The sequence below is a fragment of the Poecilia latipinna genome, unplaced genomic scaffold (genome assembly GCF_001443285.1).
Source record: "Poecilia latipinna isolate Pla-1442-1.1 unplaced genomic scaffold, P_latipinna-1.0 Scaffold385, whole genome shotgun sequence".
Taxonomy (NCBI): domain Eukaryota; kingdom Metazoa; phylum Chordata; class Actinopteri; order Cyprinodontiformes; family Poeciliidae; genus Poecilia; species Poecilia latipinna.
The window spans coordinates 137,987-153,960 of NW_015113001.1; the positions used below are offsets into that span (position 1 = coordinate 137,987).

General features: G+C 45.4%; 1 protein-coding gene across 1 annotated transcript in view; it reads right to left on the bottom strand.

Annotated features, from left to right (window-relative positions):
• Positions 1 to 15,974, bottom strand: part of gabbr1a (gamma-aminobutyric acid (GABA) B receptor, 1a) — a 95,500-nt gene that overhangs the window by 41,465 nt on the left and 38,061 nt on the right. Inside the window, exons 8-12 of the mRNA XM_015036901.1 lie at positions 9,313 to 9,447; positions 3,281 to 3,451; positions 2,657 to 2,758; positions 2,324 to 2,389; positions 2,052 to 2,243 (exon numbers count right to left, since the gene is read on the bottom strand). Of these exons, the coding sequence (XP_014892387.1) occupies positions 2,052 to 2,243; positions 2,324 to 2,389; positions 2,657 to 2,758; positions 3,281 to 3,451; positions 9,313 to 9,447 (666 nt within the window). The remainder of the gene's footprint in view (positions 1 to 2,051; positions 2,244 to 2,323; positions 2,390 to 2,656; positions 2,759 to 3,280; positions 3,452 to 9,312; positions 9,448 to 15,974) is intronic.

The following is a 15,974-nucleotide window of genomic DNA, read 5'->3' on the forward strand; positions in this document are numbered from 1 at the left end:
CATTCATCTAGCCGTCTCTCCGGATCCTTTCAGGATAATTAGGCCTACACACCTCCGATTCAGTTATGTCAATTTCATCTGATTGAAATTCCTCCCCGGCTTTTGCCATTTGAATCTGCCGCTGCCCACTGAAAGGCAGCTGACAGTCTGCTCCGGCTTGGCCCGCAGCATCACTCCAATCTGCCAATTTCAGCTCAGATATTGAATTTGAATGGATCTGACTGTAAGCAGGAGGTCTGGCTGTAATTCTTATCAACTGCTGAGCGGCGCGCGGACAGCTAAATCCGCAGGTAGTGGCAGGTGCTGCTGGAATATAAACAGCAGCTGCTGATGAAGAGGAGCAGACAGGAGGAAGGTGGGAGGAGGGAACGCTGACGGCGAGAGACGGATCATCGGAGCAACAACTGGACGGATCCGGAGAGGAAGAGACAACGCGAGACGATTAGAGGACGGCGGGAATCTGAGCTGCTACTCCAGAATCTTTCTAAATGAACGAGGGCGAAACTCAGCAGGAGCATCCTCAGCGGATTCCCAACACTAAACGGATTCAGGTCACACACAGTTCACCCAAGCCTTATCATTATTGTTCCCAACACTCTGGCTGTTCCAGAAATAACTCGCATCTCAGGGGATTCCATATGAGAGCCGAAAAGTTTACAACCACGAATGAGCAGACGGGGGCTCAAACCGCGTCGCAGGAGAAAATCCAGGAGAAAAGACGTGACGGGTCACTGAGGCAACCACAGAATCAGGCCAGAATCCTTATCCAGTCCAGAAAAAAACATTTTCACCATTTAACTGATAAAAAGTGTTTCAATTCTTCATTTCAAGATGGAAAACTGATAAATGAAATGAGTTCAGACAACATGTGGCCTTCAGACGCAGCGTGACGACACAGAAAGTCAAAACCATCTGATTCAAGTTCATCCAGCAGGGCTGGAGGACACCAACCGGCTCAGAGCACATCTGGAGAACCCAACCAAAAACCTGTCAGCATAGAGAATCAAAACTAATGAGACAAACTGGAAATAAATCACTGAAGACCCGCAGAGAGCCGAGCAGCCGAGCTCCGACAGGACGGACTCAGACCTGAGATCAGACTCCTGCTCCCTCCTCTCCTGAACCAGGGCATAAAAACTCTCACTCCCATTTTCTACAGCCTCTCTGCTTTTTATAAACCTCTTTCAGAAAAATTGGGACAGCAGGACAAGATACAACCTGTGGCTTTTTAATGCAACTGTATTTTTATGCAGCAGGTTTGAGTTCCAGAGAGCTGCTTTCTGACTGTTGATATGGTTTAAAGGTTTAATCTTCTGCTTGTATGCAAGTTAACATTTGGTCTTTATTTGCTTTTTTCTTCGTCTTTAACAGCAGGATCATCAGACAGGAGGAACCGTTCGTGTTTGAATCCCTTATGGACTTCCCAGCTGGCAAAAAGTGCAAACACCTCCAAATTGCACCTACATGCAGCTGTGCTGGTTGCTAAAAGACCAAAGAAAGAAAGTTGTGAGATTTTCAGTTTGCAGTTTAAATGCTGTATGTGTCTGTAATACAGAGGAGAGTATGGTCAGTGTATAAGGAGCCCAAAGCATCATCCCTCCCACGCCGTGCTCCTGCTGATGAAATGGTTTCAGTTCGGCTGAAGGTCTTTACTTTGGTCTCATTTCATCCTGCAGTCATTTTCTCCTTCAACCCTTCCAGTCGTACTCGCTAAGTGTTTTTCATGAACTTTGACCTTTAACCTGGCAGCTGAGGCCTGTAGAGTCTCAGACGGAGCTCTTGGTTTTTTCTGAACATTAATCTGACATCAGGACATGGTTTGTTTCTGATTATTTTATATTTTTCAGTATTTGTAGATTTTCATGGCTTGGTTTTGTTTCCCATTTCGTTTGGGATTTTTTACGTCATGTGCTTCAGGTACAGCGATGAGCAGCACCTGCTGCACCAGAACATCTTCTCTAGAGCCGTCATATTTTATCCGACTTCCTGCCATCCGTTGCCACGGTTACGGATCATGCTGTGAAAGCAGCGGATGCGGGTCGAGCCCTCACCATGTTGGAGACGCCGCGGACGGTCTCGGGGTTCAGCATGACGATCTCCGTGGTAACGTGTCCCTCCACGGCCTCCGTCATGTTCTCCACTGTGCAGTTGATGGCCGGGTCTTTGATCTTGAACCAGTTGTCGGCGTACCAGCCAATCAGAAACCAGACGTGCTTCTTCCCGTACAGCTTCTCCTTGAACACCTGCAGCGGGGGGAAAGGGAGACCTGTCAGTCCCGGAGACGGCGAGCCAGACGCCGTGGACAGGGAGGAAACACACCGACCTCACAGAACACCTTCCTGGCCTCGGTTTCATAAAACAGCCCCACAATGATCCTGGCATCCTGGCGCTGCATCAAATTAGCAGAAAGTATTGCTTAGTTACATCAGCAGCATGAATTTGACTTCACAATATCGCAGCTTGATGTGGCAGCACAATGTGCCAAAGTCCCGCTGCTTGACAGGATGGCACATATTGCTGTTCAGGAGTTGATCATTAGCGTAGCGCATTAATTTCCTCCATCAAGTCGCCTCTATGCTAATGGCGTCGTGTGCAGCTGTGAGGCGGAGGAGGAAGGAGACGGCCAGCAGCCGAGGTGAATTTTTAATCAAAGCACCTTGAGGTTCTTGACAGCGACAGCCGGGTCGGTGAGGAAGCTCTGACGAACGCTGATCTCGATGCCTGCCTCCTTCACCCTCTGCTCCAGATCATCCAGAGTCTGGCAGATGAAAGGAAGGACGGGGTGGGGGGGCAGAGAGACACGCAGAGAGGTGACAGGTTGAAAGACAAAAGCAAGTCCGACAGGGAAAACAAAACTAATAACAGCACCTGGAGTGTATATTGGATATATAGAGCAGAGGGATGAGTGTGTGTGAGATAAACAAGAGAAGCAGGGAGGATTTTTTTAGACATCAGCTGGAAATGAGAAAAGTAGAAGGCGAGATGAGAGAGGACGGAGCAGAATCATTAACTTCCATTACAGGAAACGGGCCAGGTGCCGCGGCATCGACCGCCGTCCTGAGGAGGATGTATTGCTTGATCAATATTTCTCACAACCAATACACCAAAAAAAATCCCTCATCAGTCAGCAGCAGAGATTGACTGTAGCCAGAGAACACAAAAAGAGCTAATAAACAAAAACCGAGAGGCGGGAGGACAATCAGGAAACCAAAGACTGCAGTGATAAAACAAAGAGCCGGGGTGAAAACATCACCGAGGGGTCGGGGGGGGGTTCACTGACCGAGGTGAAGACTTCTGTGGTCTGCTGGATGGTGGCGATGCGTGACCAGTTCCACTTCTTGAAGAGCCGCACCCTGGTGGGGTTATGGAGGGTGGCAGACGGGTGGGTGCGGAAGAAGGTGGGGAAGCGCTGGCGGTTGGACAGCGCTGGAGAGCTGGAGCCATAGGACAGCTGGGGACAGAGGGGACAGGGGGAGAGAAGACAGAGGGGACAGGGGGGAGAGGGGGGAGAGAGAAATTAGCAAAGTGCATCTGTCTGAGAAGCTCAAACTCTCAAAAGAAGAAACATTTACATAATGGATGCAAGAATAAAACCACAAAGTGAGTTTTCCCTCCCACACTGGACTCGAATCATCATTTCTCTGTCCTGTTCTGGTATGGCCCCGCCATCTTTGTTTCTGTATCAACTGAATATGAAGAAAGGAAATGGAACTGGTGTCTAAAACTGACTTCAAAATAAGAGCTTGACTATAAAGGTCTAATTGCTTTAATTCTTGACGACAAACTTCAACACAGATGTCAAACTTTATTCAACTGAAAGTTCAGAAGCAGTGACAGCTGATGTGAGTTTCACACACAGCCATCACTCCAGTTCACTCAGACCTCAGTCTACTCACACTTCCCTACTTTTCTGTTCAACTCCAAATTATTCACTGAAAGTCTACTAATTCACAGATTCTTTTTCATAGAGCATATCTAACATATTAAAAAGAAGCTGAAATATCTAGACGTGATGCTAATCAACACAGCGGCCAATCCAGAAAGAGCATTTATTATTCTTGGAGTTGATTGGCTGAGCCCACAAAAGACAGATTTTAGTCTGTTCAGCGGTGATAGGTTGGTTTCCACTCTGCATAATAAGGACATATTTGGTGTTGAATGGTTAAAATAGGCAGTAACATTTAATACTTTTTCTCAGTGGATGAAGTTGAGTTTAAGATCCGCCGGTTATTAGAACCACTAATTCAAAAAAAGCTTTTTTTATTTATTTTTGTTCACAAACTTGTCGGTTGTGATTTCTTCATTAATAACTGATGACATGGTAGATTTGGTGAAAGTGATATTATAAAAACCACATCATCTCTTCCAGCCCTGCAGTCAGAGGGTGTACTTATTTCTTATGATATTTGGTGATATACTCTCAACCATTGAATCAGTTTTTGCAGAACTGTTGTACCGTGATCAAATTTAAAAGTAAATGAACCACAAACATCTCAGTCTGGACGTTTATATTGTCGCCTCAGAAACACCTAATCGTCTCTTCTTCCTCTTTTTAACATCTCTCAATTTAATAAAATGTGTCAACAAAGTCTGTAACTGTGATTAAAAACCAAACATTTCCTGCAGGATTTCTCATGCAGCTGCCACCATGAATCTGAGACGGCACTTCGGTTTATTAGTGAGAAATGAAGAGCTGATCCGGTTCTCCCTCCTGCCCGGTGCCGCCGTTCGGACCCTGCAGAGGTTTTAAGGATCAGCGGCGAGGAGAGATGTGACGACGGTCCTCCCATCAAACACTTCCACAGCAACGACTGGAGATAAAATCCTTGACAGGTCTTTCTTTAAAACGCACAACCTGCCGTTCAGGGAGCCATTAGGGAGCGAAACGGCTGCAGCCCCATTACCCACACACCCACTGGGTTTTAACCACCCAGTGGCAGCCAGAGGGGCGCGCTGACGGATGCCACATGTCCGGTACAATGTGGGCTCCCCATAGAAACAAATCCCCGCAGGCAGAGGCAGGTAGATGGAAGAATCGATACGAAGGAAGGATGAAATTAAGGCAGAAACAACCGATGTGGAGGAAGAAGAGAAACATCAGAAGAGAACGGCTTCAGAGAAAAACATACGCCAAAAATCATCCAGCGTGTAATGTTGTTTAAATTACACCTCCACAATCAAATAAGGCTGATTATTGCCCACTTAAACGTTTAATTGATGGAAGATTCATATTTATAAAACCTCCGAAGCACAGAGGAAGGCCTGCTTTATGTTCCTCATGTTTTAATAATCTACAGTCAGAGAGAAGCACATCTTTACAGAATAAAGCCCTAAAAATGCCAGCAGACCAGTCAGCTTTCACATGTTTTATTGGATTTAATCTACTTACTAACAGAAACACAATCATAGCTGCTCTGCTGCTTTTCTAACTGCGGCTCATTCTGAGCATCATCAGGAATCCAACACAAATCAATGCAAGTGAGCAGAACCAACAAAACTAAAATATTCATATTAGTATGAAAATTAACACTAAAAATATGACATTTTATCAGGTATTTGTTGGATGGATGGATGGATGGATGGATGGATGGATGGATGGATGGATGGATGGATGGATGGATGGATGGATGGATGGATGGATGGATGGATGGATGGACGTTGCTATGGTTTCTGAGGTAAACTGTTCAATATTTTTACGTTTATTTGCAAAATGAAACTGTTTAACATAAAACCCTGGGTCAAGATTCAAAACCCCAACCTTCCTGTTGCTAGGCAACAGCGCCAGCATCACTCCACCGTGCAGCCCCCTTTTTGTTTTACACCTACACATTTTTAAAAACTCAGTCTTCTCCTCCGATCCAAGATAAAGCCAAACTGATCCAGAGGTCAAAGTTCAGAGAGATGCCAGAGCTTCTGAGCATTTGCCCTCCAGTCAGACAACTTCCAGATCCTAAACCAGCAACCTGAGGAGATGAAGACCGAGGAGAGAAATGTCGGCACAACTCATCCGGGCTTCTGTCAGGTCTTCATAAATTGGTCTGAGTTTCAGCAGCGGATGACTCAGGAGAATATTAAAGTCATTACGATGAATTATCTGGAGTGTTAAAGCTGCTAACCGGCTCTGGGTTCACATCCCACATAAATCACAAAAAAGATCAAACTACTGCAGGAGCTGTTCCAGTCGCTTTAAAGTCACTCTGCGGCTTATTTAGGGCTGAACCTGGAAGAGCAGAACTATTTCATTTGTATCAAACCCGAAATAACCGAGTTTAAGCTTCCTGATGGCAACATTTCAATAAGGAGGCACAAATAAAGCAGCAGCAGAAAAACTGCAACAAACGAGAAGATGCAAGAGTTTCTCAGATCTCTGAGGATCCGGCTCCTTCCAGGAACAGGGAGAAACGGGATGGCGTTAACGGCCTCTGTGATCCGGACCGGGTCGCCGTGGGCCGGGCCGCCGCAGGCAGAGATAACAGCGTGGCGGCTGGGAGGTTAAACCAGCAGAGGCCTCTAGTAAAGACAGACGGATTCCTTTCGTCTGCGGGGAGAATCTGCCGCTGGAGCCGAGACGGAAATGAAGACGGGTGAAAGAGAGAGAGAGGCGACGGGGGAGGGAGGGAGAGGGGCGAAGAAATGAGAGAGAGGCTGACAAAGAGAAGACCAGCTCCAGGCAGCGACAAACCGACAAAGAAAAGGAGGAAAGAGAGCAAGTCAGAAAGTGGAAAGAGTTTTAATGATGAGGAAACAGAGAAAGACCAGAAACAAGAAAGAGGGCAGAAGCCAAGCTCTTGAGCTGATTGTTCTCACTGACTAATCTGTGGATGAAACGTCAATTATGGGACAAAGATAACGAGCCGAGCGCCGCGGAAAGAAGCGAACTGAAGCTCAGAGACGCTGCAGATCTTCAGATCTGAGGGGAAACAAGCAGCTCTTGTGTTGTTGGAGGCTAAACGATGAGTTCTGTCCCGGACCGAAGAGCCGCTGCGATAACGGAAGGTGCAGCCAGACACATGTTTTAATCAATGAAACAGCCAGGGCATCGATTGGTGGATTTAGGGGCAATTAGTGGAAAACAAACGAAAAGCCGAGTTTCACGTCGTGAAGGATTTTATGGTTGAATCCTGAAATATGAGCAAAAAATCCTTCAAGTTGAAACTTTAGATCCTTTATTTACTCCGAAGGGAAATGAATTCGTATGCGAATGTCGTCACAGAGCCGATATCCTGAGGCGGGAAGGATCTCCAGGAGCTGCACAATATGACATTTAAAAATAATTTCACTTATTTGAAAATTTTTAAAAAATCTTGTTTTTCTATAAAAGGCTTTGGCTCTACAGGGTGAGGTGTTCGTTTACGGCGGCATCAAGATTGGTTTATGTAGCAAAACTGCAATAGAAACTTTTTTCACATCACAAGAGTCACATGATGAACAACTGGAAGTCGGTGCTGGGAAAACCTGCATGACATCACCAGCTCTGCTAATCCACCTCCTTTGCTTTTGCTGCTCCTCTTTAAGTCTCTGTCTGTGTGATGTTGGAGTAGGGGATATGATGCTAAAAGCAATACTTTGCTGCAGCATTTATGCATTATAACTGTCTGAAAGTTAAAAAGTCAAAATCCCTCCAGCTGCACAGCATCCAGAACCAGAGGGAAAAACGGCCCAAAAAAACTATTCAAGCTAAAAATTAACATAAAATATTTGTTTTATGAATAAAATAAATAAGAACAAATAAAAATCGGTGCAAAACGATAAGGTTCACATTAATATTCATGCAGCCTGAAGCATAAGCTGCATTCACAGGTATAACTTTACCAGGGTGACATTTTACTGGTCCTGTTTGGTCCCAGTGTAGAGCAGCCAGGCCTGAAAACATGATCAGCTTTATAAATAAAGTTATCACTTATTACATGTCAGTATCGAAAAGGGTCAGAGGTCACATGGGGTATATGAGGATGTGACCACCTGGTCTAAAACAGACGGGTCAAACTTTAACTACCAGTTTATGTTTCCTCCATTTTCTGCCCCGACGACGAGGGCAGAAAAATCCAAACAGCTGCAGGAACCAGGATTGCTTTATTACCCCGACCTGCTGCAGGGTGGGGCTTTTATTACCCCGACCTGCTGCAGGGTGGGGGCTTTTATTACCCCGACCTGCTGCAGGGTGGAGGCTTTTATTACCCCGACCTGCTGCAATGGGGGCTTTTATTGCCCCGACCTGCTGCAATGGGGGCTTTTATTGCCCCGACCTGCTGCAGGGTGGGGGCTTTTATTGCCCCGACCTGCTGCAGGGTGGAGGCTTATAACTTTTCTCTGAGTTTAAACTGGTTTTTGTCGCGTTTCAGAATTACCACTTCGCTGTAATCTGGGATTTGGTGGAACGTCTTTAAAATCTGTTCCAGTAAAAACTCAGTAAATTTATTTCAACTATAAAACTTATCTGCCGTGACAGGATGACTGGTTATAGTTTTATTACTGGTTAAACTCGTAACAGCAGCTGCTCTTCCACACATTCAGTTCCTGAACATTATTTACATGAAAGGATCAAACGGTGGAAACATGCAGCGAACGGACAGAATAAAGTCTAAAGTTCCTGGGAAAACATCTGGAGGAAGAAACTTTACAACAACCTTTCAGTGCTGAAAGAGATGCCAGGAAATCTGTTTCTGTACCGACATCAGGAAGGCAAACATGAGCAGCTTCTTAACATCTACTGGGAATTTTAACTGGAGCTCAGATGACTGGACTGGATAACCTGATGTCTGCTGTGAAGCACGGCGGAGGATCTGTGATGCTGTGGCATCATGAGAACTTTGATGTTTCACATCTAAATCTGATCAGAGGATTAGATGTTTGATCAAAAATATGCGCAGATCAACACAATCAATAATTTTTCCATATAAATATCAAATCAAATGGTTGGAAAAGAAGATGAATTTATTTTCCACTCAGCTCAACCCAAACCGCAGCACTTCAACTAGAGCTGGGAAACATGGCGTAAAAATAAAATCTAATCTTTATTCATACCAAATAAAATTTTAAAAACTGGAATTTATTTCTAATATTCTTTCTTTGAGCTGAATTCAAAGTAAACTGAAGCTGTAAAACGGGTTTGTCAAACAAGATGGCGGTTCTTTGAGCTCACATCCCTCTGAACTCTGGAACCTTAAACTCTGTGCTGGGAAAAATCCCAGTTTTCCAAAACTGAAAAAGTAATAATGGATTTATCACCCAGCCCTCCTGCCTGGACTGCGGGTCTGTTTCCAGACGAGCTGCAGAACCACATCAGAACCCCAGAACAACAGAACCACTCACCACGATGAGGTTCCACATGCGGGCGGCTTCGGCCACCAGCGTGGAGACGCCGCTGCAGCCGGGCATCAGGACGATCTTGATGGGCTCGGTGTAGAGCAGGTCGTACAGCAGCTTGGTGGCCTCGCCCGGGTCACACTGCAAGGACAAAACAAATGCATTTAGATCAGGACCAGAAATAGATGGACGGAGAGATGGGGGAGAGTGATAAAAAGGAGAAACAAAAAGGCAGAATGAGGAATGAGAGGGTGAAGATAAAGGGAGCTGGCAGCTGCCTTAAAAACAGCGACATCACAACTGGAAGAAAAACTCTGGAAATAGAAGAAACAGATACAAGACTCACAAACAAGGTGATAAAAATGTAAAAATAAGAAAAACGAGCGTCACATTTTCATCCTGACAGCAGCAATCTTTAATTAAATCCCCCGTCTGACTCCAGATCAGCACACAGAGAGGCAGCCGGCAGACAGAGGTGACCCGATGGGGCGGCGCCGGCCATCACACACATTTACATCCTCCATGAAGTCGATTACGACACATCCAGGAAAAGGAAACGTCCCGGCGATCCATCACCGGCGATCGGCTGACAGTCACGGATAAACGGCCGACACGCCGCGCGATCAGAGAGCAAAATCCACTTCAGAGGGACGGCACGTCCACTCACATGACGTCTGAGGCCAAAAAACAGAAAAGGCCCCTGGATGGCCCGGTGCAGGTCCCCAGGGCCCCCAGGGGCCCGCGGTTAGCAGCAGGGGGCCTGAGCAGAGTGTGTGGGATCAGTATTCAGCGGCTGGTCGTTCATTAACTCTCAGGCTGCGTCTCATCGCAGACAGTCAAGAAGCCGACAAGCTGTTAGATCATTCTGAGCTCCATTACTGAGAACCAGCTCCCAGTTTAAAGCCCATCTCTCTTCAGCTTTACCATTTAAACAAAATTCAATAAAACTGAAGAATTATCACAATAAGTTAGAAACCCGTCCGCTGGATCCAGATGTTCCCGTTAGCTTTTAATCAGACTGGGTCAGGATTCATACTGGAACTGTCCAGGATGAATATTCTTCATCATTTCAACCACAATTCAGTTCTGTGAATACTTTTGGTGGCTGTGCTGAGTTTGAGCCGCATCGCTTCCGGACCAGAGAACATTCACCTGACAACGGATCGCTGCAGCTGCTCATTGTCCAGAAAATCCTCATTTGTGGAGAGAAAGCAGGAGCTGATTGGAAGTGGAGTCGTGACTGTGAATCTGATGAGCGTTTGGATGATCGAGCGAACGCAGGCATGGAGGACCCGACGGCTCCCAGAGGGGAAGCCGAAACATCTGCGCGATCTGGCGATGAGCACAAGTGGCTGCAGTGATCAGCCTGAATTCATGTCTGTCAATGGTGAGCTGTGATTACGCATGGAAGAGCTGGAGTTCATCAGCACACATGGGCCTGAAGGAGCCGCTTCAGAACGCCTCAATGAGGCTCTCAGCAAAAACTCAGCAGAAACAGAAAGTCATGAAAAATCATTTCTCTGCTTTAAGAAGGCAGCGCACGTTTCACTGAAGAGCAAATCACATCATCTTGTTTCAATCATCAGATATAAATCTGTTCTCACCTCCAGACCAAAATGTTGGATGTCTTGCATTAAAAAAGTTTTGTTTTAAATAAGCTAAATTTAATAATATAGCCCATTTAAAGCAGTTCAAGTCCTGCTCATCTAAATGAATCAAACGAAACATAAACGCTCCAAAAAATCTGGAACAAATTTCCAGAAAACTGCAAAACAGCTGAAACACAGAGTTCCTTAAATCCAGACTAATCTGTTCAGAGCTGCCTTTGAAACATAATAAATGAAACATTAATCAATATTTTGATGCCTAATGATGGCACTTGGTAAAATGTAATGTTTTAATTGTTGATGACTTTGTATTTTTGTGTCTTTGAAATATGCTATAAAAATTACATTTATTATATTGTAAACAAAGACATGGCAGCATTTAAGAAAATGAAGCAGGAAAAGAGAAACTTTAGAGAAAATGTTGACAGAAGGTGATGACAGCAGAACCAGATCTGGGATCATAGAACCGTTTTCTGTTCATTCAGATTAAGAAAAGATAAATCCATCCTCGTCTCAACATCCTCCAGTCTCCCTCAGAGGAGTCGCAGGTTTACGTTTCAGTTTAAGGTAAATGTGAGAGTCATCTGCATAACGATGAAATGAGACGCCATGTTTTTAAAGATGGATCCCAGAGGGTCCAGAAACAGACCCCATAAGGAAGTGATGTTGGAGGAAGAGGTTTCCTCCTAATCGGACAAACGATTTTATCTGGAAGATTCAAACTTGTTGGAGCTCCAGCACACAGATGTTCTGATCTGCAGCATTAATAAAACCACTTCATGTTCCAACCATTGCCTGGGATCAGCGGGGCTTTCTGCAGCAGCTGCTCTGCGCGCGGCCAACATGTTGGTCCGTCTGAAAACGTTCTCATTGAAATTTCTCGTCTTTTCGCTGGAAGTTTTCCAGATGAGTTCAACAAAGCTTTTCATTTTTCCCTTACAGTGAAAGTAATCCCTCTGTGAGGAGGCTGTGACTGAACCCTGATAATCTGATCTCAGAGTAAATATGCTGAAACAAAGCTGCTGGCCTTCCCCTCCGACTGCAGCTGCACATAAAACCAGCTGGGACTCAAGACGCTGCACATGTTCAGGAGAACGGAGGGCAAGTCAGGAAAAACTGATCTGATGGAGCAGGTTCTGGTTCTGCTGGAGGTTTCTTCCTGTTAAACGGGAGTTTTTCCTCTCCACTGTCACCACATGCATGCTGGGTGTGAGGCATTACTGTAAAGTCACGTTACGTTCTCAGCAGGAGGAGTGAAAGCTGCAGGCCGATGACTCCATTATCTGCTGAACAAGAAACGTTTTTAATTTTAATAAACTAGAATCATTTAGTGTGTGACTGGATTAAAAAGACTTCCTTTTTTTCAAAGTGACATTTGTTGTAAGTTGGAATGAATAAACTGAACTGATGTCTGAACGTCAGATCTGTCGTTTCCTTTTCCTCCATTTTGACAGGTTAAATATTCACAGGTTGGTTTAGTTTGATGTTTAAAATAAGTTCATTTCTCTATTTGGAGCAAACTTAGCTCAGCTCTCTGCTGCAGGTCTCCACATCTGCAGCGGTTCTGTTCGTGTTTCAGAGTCAGGGCTGGAAGGTCAGAGCTGAGTTTATAAATTCGTCTGGGTGGGAGTTAAGGCATCTCTGTTTTAGCTTAGCAATTAGCAGAGAAAGTTTCCTCTTGATGAGCAGCAGATGGCAGGAAGAGACACTTTTAAAGCCGCTTCACTTCTCACCAATCCTCACAATCTGAATCCCTTAACTGATTAGTTCAGTTGTGAAACTTCTGAGTCTATATTTAATCGTGGGCTGAGCTGTTTTTAATCACTCGGATAAAAGCATTAATATTAATAAGGATGTTTATGTAAAGTCGGAGCAGAGAGCTTCTCTCAGTCAATCAGCGCTGCAGCTGATTCCACTGATTTTCCCGTCTCCTCTTCTGACTTTTCTAAGTGAAAGCAGCAGGAAGCGCGCCTGCAGCCCGGCCCGGCACACAGTTCGGTTCCTCGGAAGCATCGTGTTCAGCGAGGAGCATGCAGATCGACTCGGAGAGCTTTCTAAACACTCCGATTCCCCGAGGTTGTTTGTGTTGTGCGGGCCGGCTGCACGCTGAGGACGAGCTTGTTAGTTTTCTGCTGTTTCAGAGTCTTAACTTCACTCTGATGAGCAGTACTTCAGAGCCCGCGCCAATTATCTTCAAATTATTTCATCAATCCATCACCACCATAGCAGATTACAGGTTTTAATAGCAGCTTGTTTTAATCAGCATTCCAAATGACTCGCTGATTATAACATGTAGAAATGAGAATTTAATCAAGAAGTGCAGCTTCTGGTCCTGTAGAGGTTATTAAAACATCCAAACCAAGACAAACAGCCATTAGCCCTCTACATGTTTAGTCAAGACAATTTTCCTGCGTAAAAAACACATTAACTGCAGACTATTTACATGGAGCCGGAGCAACACGCTCGGCTGCAGAGCTCCGATTTCAAAAAAAGGGTCATTACAGCTGAATGTTTGCAGGGAAAACATAATGACTCACATTAGTCAGAAGAAGCATTTTACTGGGTGGCAAACCCAATAAGCAGCGAGCGCATTTCTCCTTAAAAGGCTTTAAAACGCCTCAGTCATCACGTCAAAAACAAACGCTCAAATACAGCAACTAAACAACGGGACGCAGAGAGGAGACGGCCCAAGGTCAAAGGTGAAGGTCGCACCTGGCACATGAGCCCCCACCGGGCCCTGCTGATCCGACAAACGCCTCCAACCAGACAGAAAACCGGACAGACACAGAATCTGGGATAATCAGGACGGGAATGTTCAAGTCCGGTCCAGATGAGCCTCAAAACATCAGAATTTGATCAGAACCTGAACGACTTCCAGCTGCAGGTGATAAAACACATTACACCAGACCAACAAAATCTTTTTAAAACATTATGACCTGCAGAACCACAGAGAGGACGGCCCAGTGCTTGTATCTGGATATTATTGGAATATTAGCGGAAAGTTAAGTGGAAGGAAAAAGTGTGGCAGAAAAAGATGCACAGCAAACATCAGTATCTGCATGTCGACATTGAGACGACATCCAAGCGCCGTCCTGCTTTTCCAGAGATGTTGCAGTGATGACGGTTTGACATGTTGTGCAGCTGTGATGAAAACGAAGCCGACTGGAGAATCCGGCGGTTCGGACCGCAGCTGCAGTCAGAGCTTCACTCCCTCTGTTAGCTTTCTGTCTCTTTATCCTCCTGGAAATTTTAATCTTCAACATTTTGTTTGTAGCATATTAAAGCTTAAGAAGCTCTGTAGCGCCCCCTGTAGGTTGGTATTCACTGCAACAGGAAACCTGTGGACTGAGCTGAATGGAGGAACTGAACCTGAACTGCAGGGCTGCTGATAATTGTCCCGGCATTGATTTGGCCAAAATTAATAATCAATTATTTCTTAATATTTTCGAATCAAATGTTGAATTTTTCTTTTTTTTTCTTCAGCGGGATGTTAAAATATGGATTCATCTGAAGTATTTTTAATAAACGTGGCCTGAGGTAACGGCGCCTCCCTGATGATTAACGGCGCCGCGGAGCCTGAAGCGGCTCGCCGCTCCGTCCTCACGCGGCTCCCAGGAGTCTTCATCGGTTCCACTTCCAGCCCAGCCGGGCCGCCGGCAGCACCTGATGCCGTCCGTGTTTATGCAGCCTGACGCAGCCAATGAGGAGCCGTTCCGACCACAGCAGAGCAGCCGCGTCTTTTCATCCATCCAGGGTGGAACCGTCACACCGTTTTAACCTACTACAGCGTTCTAGAATCAGAAAGCCATAAGTCTATGATCCTGCAGGGTTTTCCAGCAGGACCAGGATCGCAGGTTCTGGAAAACCTCCCCAAACCTCCAGCCTCATCTCTGTTCAGTGCTGAGGTGAATATCCTGCCTCATAGCAACCAGTTTAAATAAACTCCTCTGGTTCATTTAAGAGCCCAGCCAGGATCGTCTCAGACGTGCCTGGTGAAAATCAGCCTGGTGAAAATCAGCCTGGTCAAAATCAGCCTGGTCAAAATCAGCCTGGTCAAAATCAGCCTGGTCAAAATCAGCCTGGTCAAAATCAGCCTGGTCAAAATCAGCCTCTTGTTCCAGAAGGTCTGGACCCTCAGCTGTTGAGAGATGATCGTTTCCTGGAGAAATGAACTCTGGGTAAAATCTGACCCATCGATTCAAACCTCAACAATCGTTAAAGTTTGGCTGTGACATTTGTAATGCACCAGTTTCACCATTAAAATAAGCTATGAAGTTTACTGGACATTAATGGGAAATCAGACTGACTGACTGAACCCTGTGAGGATTAGAGCTGAAACATCCAACAATAAAATGTCTTAAACATTCCTCTGTCGCTCATTTGGAGGCGTGACTTTGTTCACTTCCTCTGCTGAATTTGCTAAAGTACAATACTATATGGGCAGATTATAATTTAAAAACAGAACAGAAACATCATCATCGTTCACAACTCAAGCTCAATGGGAGAAATCCCACATGGAGAGCTGAAGGGAAATGAGAATCAAGCAGAACTGCAAAGAAAGCTAAAGGCTGTGAGAACTTCCTACGGAGATTTTTCCCAAACATGAGCAGCAGCCATTGTATTTATATGAGCATGGAAATCCACACTGATGTCAAACTTGGACATTTAATTCATGGTTGATTCTGGTTTACGTCCCAACAGTCTGAAACTTTCTCTAATTAAACTCAATCCAATCAAACGACGAGACGGAGACAGGAAGGAGTCCTGATTCAGGGGCCGGGACCAGGGGGGCCGGGGCCCCAAGGCGATCAGTGTCACGGATGCTGACTAAACGAAGAGTCGGACGTGAAGGAAGCACCTTGTTCCTCCATCTCTCTGCATCTCCACTGTCTCACTCATCATCACTGTTAATAATTGATCAAAGTTTGCAGTCTCTGCTTTGATATATCCATGGCAACGGCTCTGTGTGGAGAGCGAGCGAACGCAGCTCGTGTGTGTGTGCGTGTGTGTGTGTTGGGATCACAGAAGGCTGTAAATAGTCTGACGCTGTCACCAGAATAA